The sequence below is a fragment of the Fukomys damarensis genome, unplaced genomic scaffold (assembly GCF_012274545.1).
Source record: "Fukomys damarensis isolate Sample0158 unplaced genomic scaffold, DMR_v1.0_HiC HiC_scaffold_27, whole genome shotgun sequence".
NCBI lineage: Eukaryota > Metazoa > Chordata > Mammalia > Rodentia > Bathyergidae > Fukomys > Fukomys damarensis.
In genome coordinates, this window is record NW_022900939.1 from 23811095 (window position 1) to 23828318 (window position 17224).

Genomic DNA, 17224 nt, shown 5'->3' on the forward strand with positions numbered 1-17224 from the left:
TTTGTAACTGGGGATCAAACTTGGGACCTTGCACTCACAAGTCAGGCGGTGGCACCACTGAGCTAAATCCCTGGCCCTCTGAGTGCTTTCAGTTCGAAGGTTTTTGAAACTGCCACTCCACTTGGGCCACCTAGAAACGGCCATTGGAAAAGGAGGAGGCAGAAGGGCCAGGGAGTGTGGATGGGGACAGGGCAGCTTCTGGCATCTGTGACAGTCCTGTCCCTCTAGTCCAAGGGTTTCGGGACCTGCTGTGGCTGCCCATCGAGCAGTACAGGAAGGATGGGCGCCTCATGCGGGGGCTGCAGCGTGGGGCCGCCTCCTTTGGCTCATCCACAGCCTCTGCTGCCCTGGAACTGAGTAACAGACTGGTGCAGGCGATCCAGGTAAGTGGGGGATAGGTCAGGGAGGGGCTGGACCTGTCTGTCTGTCCTCCGAACTGCTGAGAGCAGGCAGGCTGGTGGTGGCGGCCTTGCTTGGTAGAGAAACTCATGGAGAGGAAAGGCCAGGGTCTTGGTTAAGACCCCTTGGCTCAGAAGCTCACCACTCAAGGCTGAGGGGTGATGTTTTCAAAGAAACAGAGGCCCAGAGAGCTTGGTTCATTGAGGCCACACCCAGTGGGCCTCACTCCAGGCTGGAGACTGAGCAGCCCTGCTGGAGTGAGGGGCTCTGGGATGGGGAAGCTGGGGGCACAGCTGCAAGCTCAGGTCGGGTGCGGCCCCTGGCCCTGGCCCCAGGAGGCTGGAGAGATAGAACTGAGGCCCGCCCTCAGGTGGGAGGGAGGCAGGGTGGGGAGCACAATGGGAGCCGCTGGGGGCAGTGAGGTGGGGCTGGCAGTGGCTCCCAAGTGGCTGGGTACCCACAGCACAGTGGTCTTGGGCAAGCTGCATTGGTGACAGCCATGGGAGCCCGATGTGGTGTGGGAGTCGACGGGAAGAAGGGCTGCAGATTGAGATGAGAGGAAGCCCTTGGGCTGTGCCCTTCCTGGGTGATGGGGGATGAGGCCAAGGGATGCCAAGCTCCCTGCTGGCTGCTGGAGCCTGGGGCCAGACGCATCTGCCTGGTCATCTCCTCATCCGCCTGTCTGTTCTTCAGGCTACTGCTGAGACGGTTTACGACATCCTGTCCCCAGTGGCACCTGTGTCCCGCTCACTGCAGGACAAGCGCTCTGCGCGGAGGCTACGCAAGGGCCAGCAGCCTGCTGACCTCCGAGAGGGCGTGGCCAAAGCCTATGATGCAGTGCGAGAGGTGAGGGCCCAGCCCTGCTCTTGTCTTCCTTCCCCCTAAACCCCTCCCCAGGCCCCCGCACTGACCTCTGACCTCCACAGGGCATCCTGGACACAGCTCAGACCATCTGTGACGTGGCGTCGCGCGGCCATGAACAGAAGGGGCTGACGGGTGCCGTGGGGGGTGTGATCCGCCAGCTGCCCCCGACTGTGGTGAAGCCGCTCATTGTGGCCACTGAGGCCACATCCAACCTGCTCGGTGGGATGCGCAACCAGATCCTGCCTGATGCCCACAAGGACCATGCCCTCAAGTGGCGCTCAGAGGAGGCCCAGGACTGACAAGGACGCCAGGACCCAGGGCCACCCTGCTGGCCTAACCCAGGGGCGCCACCCACTTTCAGTCACCTGAGAGCTGCTACCCACAGGGGCCAGATGGAGGCCCCTCGGGACGGCCACTGTGAAGGACGCCTGCCCATTGCCGATTGGTTGTGAGAGGGGCCTCGGCCCTGTCTGCACTTTTCCTCCGGGGAGGACACTGCCCTCCCCTCCGCCCAGGCCTCACTGCTGCCTTGACCCAGGACAGAGGCTTTTGGACCCTCAGGCCCGACCCCACTGAGCCAAGCGTCTGTCTCATGGGGAGGTGGGGACAGACGTCGTGAGGGGCGGTGTGTTATTTTTAAACTCCTTGAGCGTGTGGGTCAGTGTCTGCATGAAGAGGAATAAACTGACCACCGCTGGCCCTTGCACGGGTCCTGTGTGCCTGCGCGGCTCCCACCTCTGCACTCTGCACCTGTCTGTGCTGCCTGGGTGCAGAACACCGTCCCAGCCCCCTGCTTACACCTCCTGCTCTCGGCTCCACCCTGCCACCTTTCTAGGGGCTGTCACCCCAGTCCCTCTTCTGAGTGGCAAGAGCTGAATGCAGCTGGGAGGAGCCTCGCCCACAGCCCCTGGAGCCGCCTCACCAGCCATATTGCTTGGTTGTGTCCTGTAAGACCACGGGGACCAGGTCTGCCCTCGTGCAACCAGAGGCTAACACCCTGGGTTTCTGAGCCTTATTTCCTGAGGGTCCCTGCTAGCTAAACGAGAGTCAAGGCTGTCACTGAGGCTGTTCCCTGAAGGCTGAGGCCTGGGCCACTTGTATCATCCCTAGCAAAATATTTTGGGGTGATGGGGGCTGGGGGTGGTTCTGGTGCCAGATGATCCTGACTGGTCCTTGCCCAGAAGGTCCCACGGGGTCAGGAAAGTGCCTATTGTCCCCACTGCATCTTGTTTCCTGTGAGCAAGGAAAAGAGCCCTCCACTCTCCACTCCCTCCGTAGTAGTACTGCAGGGGTGGGTGGTCCTCTGGGGACACTGAGGCCCAGGTTAGGAGAGAGCCTACACCCAGCTGTTCCCTTCTGTAGACCTCTGAAGCCAGCAAACCACTCAAGCTCCCAGGTCCTGTGTGCCTGTGCAGCCCCTCCCCAACCTCACCTCTGCAGATGGGGAGATCTTTGGGGGAGATCTGGGTACTATGAACAGGGCAAGAGCTTTGTTCTGAGGGTCCCCGGGTCTTGACTTCCCATGGCTACCCAGAGCTATGGACTAAGCAGTCAAGGGGGGGTGGGGCCAGCCCGGGTATGATGCCACCAAGGGAGGCAGATGGGGCCCAGCCTGATGCTTCCCGGACCCACCCCAGCCGCCCGGGCACAGTCCAGCTTTCCTGCCCTTCGAACTGCACTTGTGATCAGTATTGATGGCCAAGGGCTAATGATTAACCGCCACCAGGGGCTGGGCCAACGGCTCAAAAGGCGCTGGGCCCAGGGCATCCCCACTTCCTCCTTGTGCCCCGAGGCCAGCCAAGCACAGGTAAGAGATCTCTGGGCACGCTCTGCAGCCCCCTGTACCCCAAGTGCTGCAGAGCGCAGGCACCTTCTGCAGGGCTGCCAGCCCTTCCGAGCAGGCAGGGACGGTATGGGCGACCCTAGGCCAGCCCTTTCTGCTCTGTGCCTCTATTTCTACCTTGGAATAAGGGGACCACAGAGTTGGCTCTGCGTGCTGCCCGGTGCTGTGGGCCCAGCACTTGTGATTAGATGCTGTGTCCACCAGGCCAGGCCCAGGAGCCCACAAGGCAGGAGGCTGGATGGTCTTGCCCAGGCCCTGGGAGGGCTGCTGGGCTTGTGGGATGCCTGGTTACCAGCTCTGGTGTCCTTTTTCCATTTGAGACCAGGTTTTGCTATAGTCCAGGATTCCACTGGCTGGCCTCAAGCACAATCCTCCTGTCTTAGTCTCCCAAGGACTGGGATTACTGGCATGAGCCTCCATACCCAGCTCTGGCCTCTTCATTCACAAGCCCCTCCTCCCAGGCAGAAGGAAGTCCACCTAGGTGCCCCAGCCTACCTCAGCAGCACCCCAAGAATGAGATACTGCTAGAGGGTTGTTGGACAGCACTGACCACGGGTAGCCTTTTCTGCCTTCTCTGGGCCTTTTCCACCTGTTCAGAGGGGATCATGGCCCACGTCCAGTCTAGAAGCTTCTTGTGGAAATCCCCACTGGGTCCCGGCAGGACAGCCACCAGCTCCTGTCTCTGAAGCCTCTTGGGAGGGGATGAAAGTGCCCTTCCAAAATGTCCATTTCCTGGTCTGCACCCAGCAGTCTGCCCGCAGCTCCTTCTGTCCCCACGGCAGGGGCAGGTGGGGCCCATCAGACCAGGCCAGGGTGCAGATTGGCCTCAGAAGCCCTGGTGTGCACAGGAGGAACCAGAGGTGGTTCAGAGAGGTTTCAGCTACTGACTCGAAGACCTCAGTGTTCTAGGAGGGCAGTGACTCACTGCCCTGTTCTTAGCATTCACCTACAGCCTTGAACACCTACATACTCTCCCTCCCTCCCTCCTCTCTCTCTCTCTCTCTCTCTCTCTCTCTCTCATGTCTCTCTCTCTCTCTGTTTGGTTTTTTGTGGGGTTTTTTTTGTTTTGTTTTTACAGGGTCTCACTATGTAGTTGAGATTGACCTGGAACTCACTATGTAGCTCAGGCTGGTCTCAAACTCTCAGCGATCCTCCTGCCTCAGCCTCCGAGTGCTGGGATTACAGTTGTGCACCACCACGCCCAGCTCTTTTTTTATTGGAATGCCAGAGATAGAACTCAGGGGCTCATGCGTGCTAGGCAAGGGCTCTACCACGGTGTCACCCCAGCCTGTAGCATCTTCTCAAGTCTGCCTCTCCCCTTCACCTCTCTTGTTTTGCACATCCTTTTCCTGTTCTCTGTCCACCCCTCTCATCCTTTTCTCTGAGGCCTCCGCCTCAGTCCCTATTTCTCTGTCCCTTCCTGCTCCCTGCCTGCCCTTCTGTCCAGCTTTCTGGACAGTCCTCATGAAGTGGGCATTCCATGGCACCTGGAAAATGACAGGTGCCCAGCTGTCCCCTTCTGCCCCCCCTCCCATGGCTGCAGCAGGGAGGGAGGGCGGAGGGCCAAGGGTGGAGGCCACAGCAGCCAAGCCTGGCTGGCCCGGGTCTCCTGCTGGGAGAGAAAAGAGGAAACGAAAGGATGGGGTGGGGGTGCGTGCAGTGCTGAGTGCGCAAAGGCTGCCCCGGGTTGTAAAAGGAGCCGCTCCCGGCTTTATGAGCCAGCTCTGGGCTTGAGCCTGGACTTCGCCCAGGAGGGTGGTGGCACCAGACAGGGCACTGGGTGTGGGCCCCCTATGATAAGGAGCCTCAATAACGAAGACAGGACCTGGCCTGAGGGGTGGTGCCAGGCCAGCAGGGCACGACCTCCAATGGGCTCCCACCCCCTGTAACAGCAACTCCATGTGGAAGTGATCGCTGGTTCCAGTGGGGCTGCTGTTATCTGGGGCGGGGGCCAGGACCCACAGAGGGAGAGAGGCAGTTGCCATACAGCAGGCCTGCAAGGACCTCCATGGCCACGTCCCCAGGCCCAGGATGGCAAAGGGTGACAGGCTGCCAAGACCGAGTGCACAGGGCTCTGACCTATGAATTGACAGCCAGTGCTCTTGTCTCCTCTCTGGCTGCCAATTCCATAGGTCACAGGTATGTTCGCCTCAATGCCAGCTGCCGGGACCTGCAGGGGCACGAACAGGGTGGGATGTCCAGGGGTCACCAAAGACCTTGCCTCCAGCCCAGCGCTCAAGGGCCCTCTCCCCTTCCCACCCTCCCATTTCCTCTGGTGAGCCTGAACTGCCTGTGTTTTTTTTGAGACGGTCTCGCTGTGTAGTTCAGGCTGGCCTTGAATTCACTCACTATGTAGCCCAGGCTGACCTCGAACTCATGGCGATTCTCCTGCCTCAGCTTCCCTAGTGCTGGAATTACAGGCATGCGCCACCACACCTGGCCTGACCTGCCTTTGTGCTCTGCCTGCACTGTTCCTTCTGCCCCACAGGCTTCCAAGCTTTATGGCCAGGCTCAGTCTTCCCATTGCTGCCTCCCAGACAGGGAGGCTTTGTATGTTCTGGGAGGAACATTTAGTTTGCAGTACTGGTGGTTGAAATCAGATCCTTTTTGTATTTTTCATATTTTATTTTTTGAGATAGGGTCTTGCTATGTAGATCAGGCTGGCCTTGAACTCACTGTCTAACCTAGGCTGGTCTCAAACTCAGTGATCCTCCTGTCTTGAATGCTGAACTTACAGGTATGTGCCACCACGCCTGGATGTATTTTTTTAAAACAGGCTTGGGCTGGGGATTTAGCTCAGTGGTTCTGCCACCGGCCTTGCAAGCATAAGGTCCCAAATTTGATCCCCAATTAAAAAAAAAAAAAAAAAAAAGACAGGCTCTCGTTAAATTGTTGCTAAATTGCCAAGGCTGGGCTTGAACTTGAGATCCTCCTCCCTCAGCCTTCCCAGCCTTAGGATTTAGGCATGGGCCACCATGCCCAGCTACCAGGAAGCCTTGAAGCATTTGATCCTCGAGGCCCCCTGGGTACCCCAAATTCCCACGCTTCCCTTGAGCCCTTCATGGAGCCCAGTATGGTTTGGACTTGGGTTTCCACCATCCCAGCCACCCATGAGCTTGGTACCCCGGGAAGAGCCAGGTGTTCACTCGAGGAACGTTTGCTGAGATCCCCAGACAGGCTTCTACCGAAGGAAGCGCCCCGCACCGTGTTCAGTGTGGCCTTGTGGGTCAGGCTTTGTCTGACACCCCTACCAAGGACAGGGACCTGACCAGCCTCTTCTGTTTGCCCCTCTGGCCTCTTCCTTACCAGCCTCATCTGCTTGGGACCAAGTCTTGTCCCTGACTCCTCTGGGATTCTAAGGGACTGGGGCCCCTGTGGCGGGAGAGCAGAGCAGAGGACAGGGCCGCCCCCCCACACCCCATGACAGCCACACTCCCACCTTTTTCTTATACAATGGGGTTCCAGGCAAGTTTCCATGTTAAATAAAAAAGATTTTTGCTGCTAAAAAATAAAAAAATTTAAAAACTGCTTGATTAACAGGAATGAAAGATCAAGGATCAAGCCCTTGTAAGCTGGGCACTAGCACTTCTGGCACCTTTGCAAGAGAACCTGTGAGACTGCTCCAGGCCTGAGGGGACAGGCCATCTGGGGTGGGCACTGGCTAAAGTCTCAGAATAGGTGGAACTGGCTCCCTCTGATGACCCTCCGCTGCAGCCAGTGACTGACCCTTGTTTGGCCCTTTTCCATGAGTAAATTCACTCCTGCTGCTTGGAATCCCTGGGCCCCATTTGCCCAGCTGAGGCCCAGCTTAGATACCTTCCCCACCTGCAGAGCCCCCCACAATTCTGCAAGGCCTGCGTCTCTACCAGCAGCTGGTTCTGTGGGCCCTCCCACAACCTTATCTCCCTCCCTGCAGAGCTAAGGAGTTCTGTGCACTTATCTTCTCCCGTGCTAGTCTCAGACTCCTTGAGAGCAAAGTCCACACCACTTACTCATCCTCTGGGACCTGGTTCCCCACCCACTACATAGTAAGTGTTTGTACTCTGAACTTTCTGCGGGTGTGGGGCTCCAGGCCGGATGCACTGGCTTGGGGTTGAAAGGGATCACAGGCAGTCCCTGGCCCTGGTTTCCCTCCTCCACCTTCCTCTACCTAACTCCCACAAAGCCTCCTGGCCTGGAGTCAAAGACAGATACAACTCCTTGTGCTCTTTACTAACCCATGGCCTTTCTCCGGTGGCCCTGGGCCTGTGCATCTCTTCCCTCACCTGCCTCCCTGCAGGGCCCCTGAGACCTGCCCAGTGTCACTACCTACCCCTGACTCCCATGATGCTCTGTGGTCTCTAGTAGCCCCTGTTGGGCCCCATCACCACTGGCAGCGGCAGTCACAGCCTGTTTCCTGTAGCCTTGAACTCTGCACAGAAGAGCCTAATAAATGCACCCCAGAGGATGGGCGACACTTGTGAACGGAGATGTCAGGACCCTGTGGAGCAGTCAGCACAGGGCTGGTGGGTGGGGGCAGATGTCCTCTGTTACTACCACTACCACCAGGCACATTTGTGAAACAATGACACTGAAGTGAACTGAGTTCCAACTGCTTCTTAAAGGGTCCAGAGGCAAGGTGAGGCCAGAATCTCCTGGCCTAGATCAAGAAAGATTTCAGACATCCAGCCTGTGGATGCATGCCTGCTATTCCAGCAGGTGAGCAGCTGAGGCAGAAGAATCACAAGTTGGAGCCCAGCCTGGGCAACTTAGTGACTTTAAAGCGTCTCAGAATTTAAAAAATAAAAATAAAAGGCCAGCAAGGTCCCTCGGTGCAAAGTGTCACACACACTCGCGCGTGTGCAAACACACACACACACACACACACACAGACGTCCTGAGAGAGGTGAACTGGAACTCAGCTTTTGCCACAGCGAAGCCTGGAAATAAGCCACAAGCACGAAGATACAGAATGCAGAAAGGGGACAAGGTGGCACCGGGAGGGACCAGAAGGTTGAGGTTCTCTCTCTTACAACTCGCTCCTCGCTTTCGCCACCAGGGGGCGCTCTGAGCATTGCTCCTTCTGCTTCCCCCCAGCCCTTCTTGAGCAGCACTCGGGGTCCCCCCCAAGGATTCTCTATTCAGCGCCACTATTCTTAGGTAACAGCCACTCTCCTGGTGAAAGGACATCCTGGCCCTGCAGGACCCCCAAATGTATCCTCACGGACTCCCAGGTCAGCATAATCCTGCCATCACTACACTGACCACTGCCTTCCAGGCTCTGAGGTTAACGCCCAGCTACACAGCCCCAAATACCCTACTTCCCTTTTGCCTGTTTTTCTCTTCTCTTCTCCTCTCATCTCTTCTCTTCAGAATTGAGGATTGAGCCCAGTGAAAGGGGGGTCACGTGCCCCTTCCCAATTAGGCCACTCACGCACTGAGAGGTCCGGCAGGAGAGAGAAGGAGAGAGAGAGAGAGAGAGAGAGAGAGAGAGAGAGAGAGAGAGAGAGAGGAGGAAGAAGAAGCAGAAGGAGAGAGAGAACAAAGAAAGGAAGGTCCATTTATCAGTTTGGGGGTGGGCTATTGCTTATTTATGAGGAGTGAGCTACTTTTAACCTATCACAGGCCAGATTGCTTTTATGGGCCCAGTCCTGCAGACACAGGTTTCAACTTTCCTGGACCACTGTGGCCTTGTGGGGGAGGGAAACCAGAGATAAGGGCATGAGGTCATTTTAGGAGCCAAGATGTACCAGGAGAATGCAGCCTGTGAGGCGGCGTCACAGCATACTTTAACATGATCAATTCCCTAACACCCAGGGCCTCTGTACTGAACCACATCCTCCGCTTTTTTTTTCTCTTCCCAGTAACAGGAATTGAACTCAGGACTTTGCGCTTGCCAGGCAGGTGCAACACCACTGAGCTGAGCTACATCACCACCCCTCAGCTGTTTTTTTTACTGTGATGCAGGGTCTCTCTATGTTGCTACATATTAAACTTGCAGTGCTTCTGCCTCGGCCTCCCAGGGTGCTGGGATCACAAATAGGGCTGCTGTGTCCTGCTGGTACCCCATGTAGCCCCAAAGCCCTAGCGCCTACGCTTCCAGTCACTGCTGTAGAGTTCTGTTGCAGGAATAGGAGATAATTTACTTTTTCCTTTCTAACAATATTGGTCTTTGCGACCCTGCCAAGGGTTACCAGGAGCAAAGCTGCAGGAAGCATTGCAATGCATGGGGATTCCAGCCTCAGCCCTTCTCAGGACACTGCCAGGTCACTGGGCAGCAGATGTGACGCTGGCCAGACCACATGGGGCCTGCAGGAAGGAGGCCTTTGTGTTTTTCTTTAAGATGATTGTGAAACTTTCTGAAAAGTTGCAAAAAAATATATAATCAACATCCATCTTAGCCGGACGTGGTGGCGCATTCCTGTAATCCCAGCACTCGAGAGGCTGAGGCAGGAGGATCACTGTGAGTTCGAGACCAGCCTGGGCTACACAGTGAGTTCCAGGGCAGTCTGAAGTACATAGTGAGACCCTGTCTCAAAAAAACAAAACAAAACAAAAACAACATGCGTATATAAAACCTTCACTCACATCCATCAGTAGTTAACATTTTTGTTTGTTTTTTGAGACAGGGTCTCACTATGTAGTTGAGACTGACCTGAAACTCACTATGTAGCCCAGGTTGGTCTGGAACGCATAGTAATCCTACTGCCTCAGCCTCCCGAGTGCTGGGATTAGCACGCCACCACACCGGGCAATAGTTAACATTTTTAGCAAGGTATGGTGGCGCACGCCTGTAATCCTAGCACTCGGGAGGCTGAGGCAGGAAGATCACTTCAAATTTGAGGCCATCCTGGGCTACACATTGAGTTCCAGGCCACCCTGGAATACATAGTGAGACCCTGTCCAAATAGATGACCAAACAAACAAATGCAAATAGTTAACATTTTTCATAATACTTGCTTCCTCTCTCACTTCCCCACACATATTTTTTTTACATATTTTTTTCTGAATCACTGGAGAGTAGGTTACATACATCACTCTTAAATATTTCGACACATATCTCCTTTAAAAAATGATATCTCTGAGCCGCGCGTGGTGGCACACGCCTGTAATCCCAGCACTTGGGAGGCTGAGGCAGGAGGATCACTGTGAGTTTGAGACCAGCCTGGGCTACATAGTGAGTTCCAGGTCAGTCTCAACTACATAGTGAGACCCTGTCTCAAAAACAAAAAACAAAAAACAACAAAAAAAATATCTCTTACGTAAGTATTAAAGTTACCAAATTTAGGCCCACAACAGTGAGGTAATGCTGACCTAAAAAATGTCACCAAGTGTCCCCATCAACTGGGATGTGTGTGTGTGTGTGTGTGTGTGTGTGTGTGTGTGCACATGTCAAGCCATACCACACTATAGTCACTGTTGAAATCCCTTCTGGTTATTGGTACTCTGTGGTCACTCTAGGTCCCTCCCTGTTCTTATCCAGTCCCATGTCCAGTGGCCAAGATGCGTCCATTAAGTGACTATTCCTGGGTTAACAGGATGACAGCTTTATCACCGTGGGCATCTTCAGTTGTCCTGCAGAAAATTGCCACAAACCTCATGGTGTACACCCTGCTGATGTGAGCACAGTTCAGAAGCCAGGCACAGCACGAATGGGTCTCTTCTCAGAGTCTTCGATATTGAAATCAGGGCACCGGGCAGGCTAGGCTCACATCGGGGGTTCTGGGGCACAATCTGCTTCAAAGTTCATGGGGCTTCCTTGTAGCCATGAGACCACTGTGACTGTGTCCTTGCTGGCTGGCTGTCGGGGCCCCTCTCAGGCCCTAAAGGCTCCATGGGACTTTCCAGGCAGCCTCATCTTTCTTCAAGCAACAGTGACACAATGATTCTTGTACTTAGAATCTCTGACTTCCTTTCCTTTCTATGCAGCCCAGGCTGGTCTTAAACTCACAGTGATCCTCCTGCCTCAGCCTCCCCAGTGCTGGGATGACAGGCGTGTGCCACCACATCCAACTTCTGACTTCCTTTTCTACAACCATTTAGCCAGAGAAAAATCTGCTCCCCCTCTCCCCAGCCCTTTCTATTTCCCTTCTGAGACAGGGTCTCACTAAGTTGCTAAATTGCCCTGGCTGGATTTGAACTTGCCATCTTCCTGCCTTAGCCTCCCACGGTGCTGGGATTACAGGTGTTCACCATCATCCCTAGCTTCTTATTTGTCAGTGTTTTATCTGTCTGTCTGTCTATCTATCTATCTTCCTACCTATTGTGAGGTACTGGGGAGTGAACCCAGGGCATTCTTCACACTGAGATACATCTCTAGCCAGCTCCTACCATTTTATTTTTTCTTTTAGTCTGGGTCTCTCTAAGTCAGTAAACTGCCCAGGCTGGATTTGGAACTTGTGACCCTCCGGCCTTCCCTTCCTGAATGCTGGGATTACAGAATCTGTAACCGGCAAGGAGCTCATGTGAGTAGCTCAGCCCAGGGGCCCAATCTCCTGAGTAACAGCAGCTTTGCAATTGAGCACAACACACCACAGGCTTCATCCACCTTTTTCACAGGACCAGGGCTCTACCGAGTGTGTACCCTAGGGATGGGGGAACTTGGCGACATCTTGCAGTGCTGCCCACCACAGTGACTGAAGGGCAAAGCGAAGTGCTGGGGGCAGTCACAGAAGGGACAGGGGACCCAACTGAAAGAGCAGGAGACAGGCCTGGTCCCAACGCTGAGCCCCTGGAGGTTCCCAGAATCCTGCTAGAAGCTGGTACTGGGCCTGAGCAGACTGGGCCGGGGTGGAGGGTGTGGCTTCCGGTGCCTTTCAGATGAGCTCACACCATTGTGTGTACTTCAGGGCGCAGTGAAGATGCTGGACCAAGAGGGCATCACGAGACCACAGCTGTGGGCAGAGCCATGGAGGCTGCTCAGGGGCCGCCCCGGGCGACCTGCATAGACACGTGAATGGGGGACGGAGACAAGAGGTCAGAGGAGGGCCCTGGGGGTGGCCCTGGGCAGGAGGTGTGGCCCCTACTGGCGTGTGCACGTGAGAGGCAGGGTCTGAAAATGGGCTGGGCCCTGAGCCCTGACACTGAGTGTGACACAGAATTCCTCCCCTGTGGTAGCCTCCGGGGGGCTCACGCTGTCTGGGCAGCTGCAAGCCATGAGGGCTGGGAGAGGCCATGGTGAGGGAGACACAGCTGCAGCGGGACAGGGAGGGCAAAACACCCCACTGACGTACCTGGAGGGGACATGTGGAGGGCAGAGACCATGCACACAAGATGGGCTCAGACCATGGCGACTGGGGCGGCAGCGCTGCACCTTATTTATCCTGTTAGGCTACTGAAGCTGGGGGACATCGGGGTCACACCTACCATTTCATCCACGCAGGACAAGGAGCACCCCAGGACCCTGCTAGGTTCCCCTGACGTTATCACAGTAGCTATTTTGTGGTTTTTGTTTTGTTTTTTTTGAGACAGGGTCGCCCTACGTAGTTCCAGCTGGCCTCAAACTCATGATAATCCTCCTGCTTCAGCCTCCTGAGTGCAGACCCATGCCACTACGCCTGGCTCGACACCAGCAATTTTTTTATTTATTTATTTGGTACCAGGGTTCAAACTTGGGTCCTTGTGCTTGGGAGACAGGCAGTGGAACCACTGAGCTAAATCCGCAGCCCTCTACGCTATCAATTTAAAGAAAGCTTTATTCAGTTTATACAAGGGTCAGCCTACAGTCCACTGGCTCCAGGACTGGAAGGAAAGGCAGGAGGAGATGGTGGAGAAGCTGCTCATGACAAGGTATCCAGACAGCAGAGAATCAAGGAGCTGTGGAAAGAGATAAACCCTTCCAGGCCACACCCTCAGCTGCTAAAGCAAGTCAGCTGTAAGCCCCATGATCTAGTCACCTTCCAAAGGTCCCGCTGTGATTACAGGAGGCTGTAGAGGGACATCTGGACATAAACCCTAACACTGGCCTAGCACTCAAACTGTGGTTCTTTCACCAGAGTGTTCAGAGGTCTCTCTGTAGCTATAAGTGCATATCACGTGCCGCCCTGGGAAACGAGCACACCTGTCACCTGGGAGCAAAGGGCCCACAGAGGGCTCGAGTGCTTCCTGGGGCCACTCCGGCCTGTGCCTGGGAACGTGGCTTTGAAACTACCTTTGTTTTTTCAACTGCCCAACCTCACAGCTTCAGGTGGTCAGATTCTGCAGACCCAGCTTCTCTCTCAGCTTGGGCTGCTTCAAGCTGGTCGCTGAACACCAGACCCTGGTGGCAACCCACCTGCCTCAGCCCCCCAAGTGCTAGGTGTGCACCACATTCCCCGGCACTTTTAAAAATGTTTTGAGACAGGGTCTCACTAAAGTGCTTAGTTGCCCAAGCTGGGCTTGAACTTGTGAGCCTCCTGCCTTGGCCTCTTGAAGCCAAGGCATACATATTACAGGTGTACACCACCGTGCCCAGCTACCTCCTCCATTCTTTACCTTGTTTTGGCAAAACTGGTGTGCTGGCCAAATTTTCTCATGACTGCAAGAACAAAAACCCAGGTTTATACACAAACTTTCTCTGTGGAAAGGATAAGCAGCCACTTCTCATCTCAGGGAGAATCCTATGTGTTTTTTGGCTTTTTCCAGCCTGATTCTTCTGCCATATTTGGAGAAAAACTCCCCTTAAAAAAAAAAATGTTTTCTTTAGGGACATTGTAGACATCCCCAGACCAGGCTGCCAAGGGACTGCACTTATTGGTCAGACAGAGGGTAGGAGGCAGAAGAGCCCTTTCTCTTGGCTAAGGGCTGGCTCTGAGGAGACCCAACAGGCTCCATGTTGCAAGTGTGCCAGTTAACGGAAGAGGAAACCACAGTGAGGGGAGATGGGCGTGGTTTCTGAGAGAAAACCATGATCCCGTCTGCCCAGGAGCCAGGCAGACAGTTATATAGAAGTGGAAGCAAAACTGAAATGGCTCATTCACATTTCACAAAACTTTTCCACCAAACAGCAAGTGGGAAAAAACACAAAGGAAAGAAAGGGTGTTTTCAGTTTCGGACAACACAGGATAAGGAAGTGGCCCGGCTCTGGGTTGCTGGGGGATCTAATTCTAGGCCCTAAAGCCTCACTCACCCGGGAGGGAGGGAGATCCTCTTCTAGTCCTTTGGGCTCATTGAAGAAAGTCAAGAATGGACACAGAGAACAACAGGGTCCTAGTTTCATTTATAAATAACCCAGGAACATTTTGTTTTCAGTTTTCTGGAGCTGGTTTTCCCAGCACAGCCCTCCCTGGGGCTCTGGGAAGATGTAACAACCACGGTGGGTCAATGTGCATGTTGCAGGGGACAGACTTTGGCACAGTCACTCACACAACTAAACAACTATCTCATTTAGGGTCCTCTGCCTCAGGCTCTTCCCTGGACCAGCCCAGAAATGACATCTCCGGGGAGGACCCTTCATCTCTGCTATGGAGAAGACGAGTCCTTTGGCTTTAAGGCTCACCCAGGAAGTCTGGCCTGGGCCCACTGGAGGCTGCAAATCACCAGTTGGCACACAGCCTCTGATGACAGCCCTTGCCCAGGGGCATCAATACCTCCTTTTGAGAACATCCCCCTACCCAAAAAAGTCTGTGTTCTGTTGTGATTTTTTTGTTGTTGTTTTGTTTTTTTTTGAGACAGGGTCTCCTAAGTAGTTGAGACTGACCTGGAACTCACTATGTAGCCCAGGCTGGTCTAGAACTCATAATGATTCCCCTGCCTCAGCCTCCCAAGTGCTGAGATCACAGGCGTGCGTCACCACACCCGGCCTATTCTGATTATTGATGGGGGGAAAATTAATGAAATACCAAATACTGTAAAAGCAGTAAGTCAGGGAGCTAGGACAGCAGGCAGGAGTGAAATAAATCCACTCTAATGGTTAGGGAGCAAGGCAGGAAGGCAGCAGATAGTGTCTCAAAGGTAGAGATCTATCCTATGAGAAGTGGGTGACCAAACCTCCTACTTGGTCCTCTCTGGGGCCCACCTGGCTCAGGTACCCAGTGTGCAGTACTGCTCATTCTCAGATCTGCTTCCTGCCTGTGTGTTCCCAGCCTGCCACCCCGTCTTCCCCTAATATGAAGGCCTAGCTCAGCCTACCAGGCTTCCACATTTCTCAAAATCCAGAAAGATGGACATGAGGGTTTTGAGCCCCCAGGTTCGTAGTAGTAGTAGTAGTAGTAGTAGTAGTACTAGTAGTAGTAGTAGTATCATTATTATTATTAAGATAGGGTCTTGTTATGTCGTTCAGAGTGGCCTGGAACTCACTATGTAGCCCAGGACGGCCTTGAACTTCTGGTAATCCTCCTGCCTCAGCTTCCTGAGTGACTGGATTATAGGCGTTGCACCATCACACTGCACTTATTATTACAGCTCACTATGTAGATGTAGCCCCAGCCAGCCTCTCTTGGTGATCCTCTGCTTCAGGCTCCCCAGTGCTAGGATTACAGGTATGCATCACCGTGCCTAGCGATTTTATTATTATTTACAATGATGTGAACCAAACCCAAAGCCTTGTGCACACAAGGCAGCAAGCACTAAGCTATACCCCCCAGCTCCATACATTAATGTTTTGTTGTTTTGGGTTTTTGATTCAGGGTTTTTTGGTACTAGAGATTGAACTCAGGGCCTTGTTAGTGCTAGATAAATACTCCACCACGAAGCTACACCCCAGTCCTTATTCCCTCCCAGTACTGAGGATCAAACCAGGGTGCTCCACCACTGAGTTACAACCCCAAACACTGTTGAGGCAGAGTCTCACTACGTTGCTTAGGCTGGCCTCAAGATTTCGATCTTCCTGCCTCAGCCTCCTGAATAGCTTCAATTACAGATATGAGCTGTCATGCCTGGCTATTTATTGGGGTGGGGATGGAGGCTCACCATGTTGTCCAAGCTGGTCTCCAGTTTGTGGGGTGATTCTCCCGTCTCTGCTGAGTAGTTGGGACTGTCCAGTGTGTGCCACCCCCACCAGCTCCCCATGTTCCCTTCAGACCTCTCCAATAGGAGAGGCCCTCCCTCCACACTTAGGTGGCCTAATACTGGTTACATAACAATCAGCCCCCAAAGCTCTGACATCACTCACAAAAGATTCTCACCGGCCTGGACAGCCAAGTGGGTCTAGGTGGGTCGGGGATGGCAGGGACTTGAGCCCAATGGAACAGCCAGGAAGTGGTAAGGGAGGTGGGGAGGAAACACAAGTCGGAGCAAAAGATAGTAACTGGTGGTGTCCCTGACAGGAAAGCGGAAGCATTTGGGCTTTTTAATTCCCCCAAGTCCCCACAAGATTATTTCATTGTTGCCCCACATTTCCCCTCTGCCCCACATAGGAAGCTTCCGATTTCACTTCCCTTCAAACTCATGTGGCCAGAGAGATTCGACTTCTTCTTTACCCGCACCCGTCCTGCCAGTTACAGACTTTCAGGGGAGACCTTGTTTTCTTCCCACAGGTCAAGGACTTAAATCCTCCCTGCTGCGCCCATCTCCCACTCCCAGCCCCGCCTGTGACGCCAGCCTCTCGCACTCCTCTAGCATCGCACTCCTGCACGTTTTTCTTACCTCGCTCATTCTTTTCCCTAGATTCTCTCTCAGCTTCCTCTACTACCTCTTTCCTGTATCTACCTCCCCAGAACAGAAAAAAGATGTGGGAAAAAGAGTGTGTGTCTGGGAAACTGGAGAGAGGAGGCATCGCCGGGGTTCCCGCCGAACCTCTGGGGATGCTGAACTGGTGCATTGGAAGCACTGCAAGTGGGGCGCGGGCGGAGAGCAGGGACTGAGGTCCACTAGTGCTGAAAGGCGCACGGGGACTGGACCTTCTCGGGCCGGATCACCACCGAACCTTCCAAACCAAGCGTTTTTGAGAACCACTCCGTACAAGGCGGGGCAAAACAAGTGTAGTTGCCACGGCACCGTAGTCAAGAACTCGCGATATTTGAAATCAGCCAATAGAAGTTGGGGAAGGGGAGAACGTGGCACGCACTGGGGGCGGTACCGGCAAGGGTCCCTCCCCCTTCCTGCTCTTCCCCAAGGGCCGAGCGATACACAACTGACCTATAAAGGGCGTCGGGCGAGGCGCGCACTCCACTCGGCAGAGGGCGCCTCCGCGAGCTGTTCCGTGCGCCTGCGCAGTACAGG

General features: G+C 54.3%; 2 protein-coding genes across 7 annotated transcripts in view; both read left to right on the forward strand.

Moving 5' to 3' along the window:
• Atg2a (autophagy related 2A) overlaps positions 1–2052 on the forward strand; it is a 19933-nt gene extending 17881 nt beyond the window's left edge. The window contains exons 39-41 of one of the 3 annotated variants that reach the window (XM_010636028.3): positions 229–383; positions 1093–1245; positions 1326–2052. In XM_010636028.3, coding sequence (XP_010634330.1) covers positions 229–383; positions 1093–1245; positions 1326–1562 — 545 coding nt within the window. In that variant the 3' untranslated portion in view covers positions 1563–2052. The remainder of the gene's footprint in view (positions 1–228; positions 384–1092; positions 1246–1325) is intronic. The other 2 variants (XM_010636027.3, XM_010636029.3) reach the window with 2 other exon arrangements.
• A 1005-nt stretch (positions 2053–3057) lies between these two features.
• Positions 3058–17224, forward strand: part of Ehd1 (EH domain containing 1) — a 35879-nt gene continuing 21712 nt past the window's right edge. The window contains exon 1 of one of the 4 annotated variants that reach the window (XM_010636034.3): positions 3058–3070. Coding sequence is in view for 1 of the 4 variants with exons in the window: in XM_010636030.3 (XP_010634332.1) it covers positions 16246–16264 (19 nt within the window). In the remaining 3 variants the exon portion in view is untranslated. The other 3 variants (XM_010636033.3, XM_010636031.3, XM_010636030.3) reach the window with 3 other exon arrangements.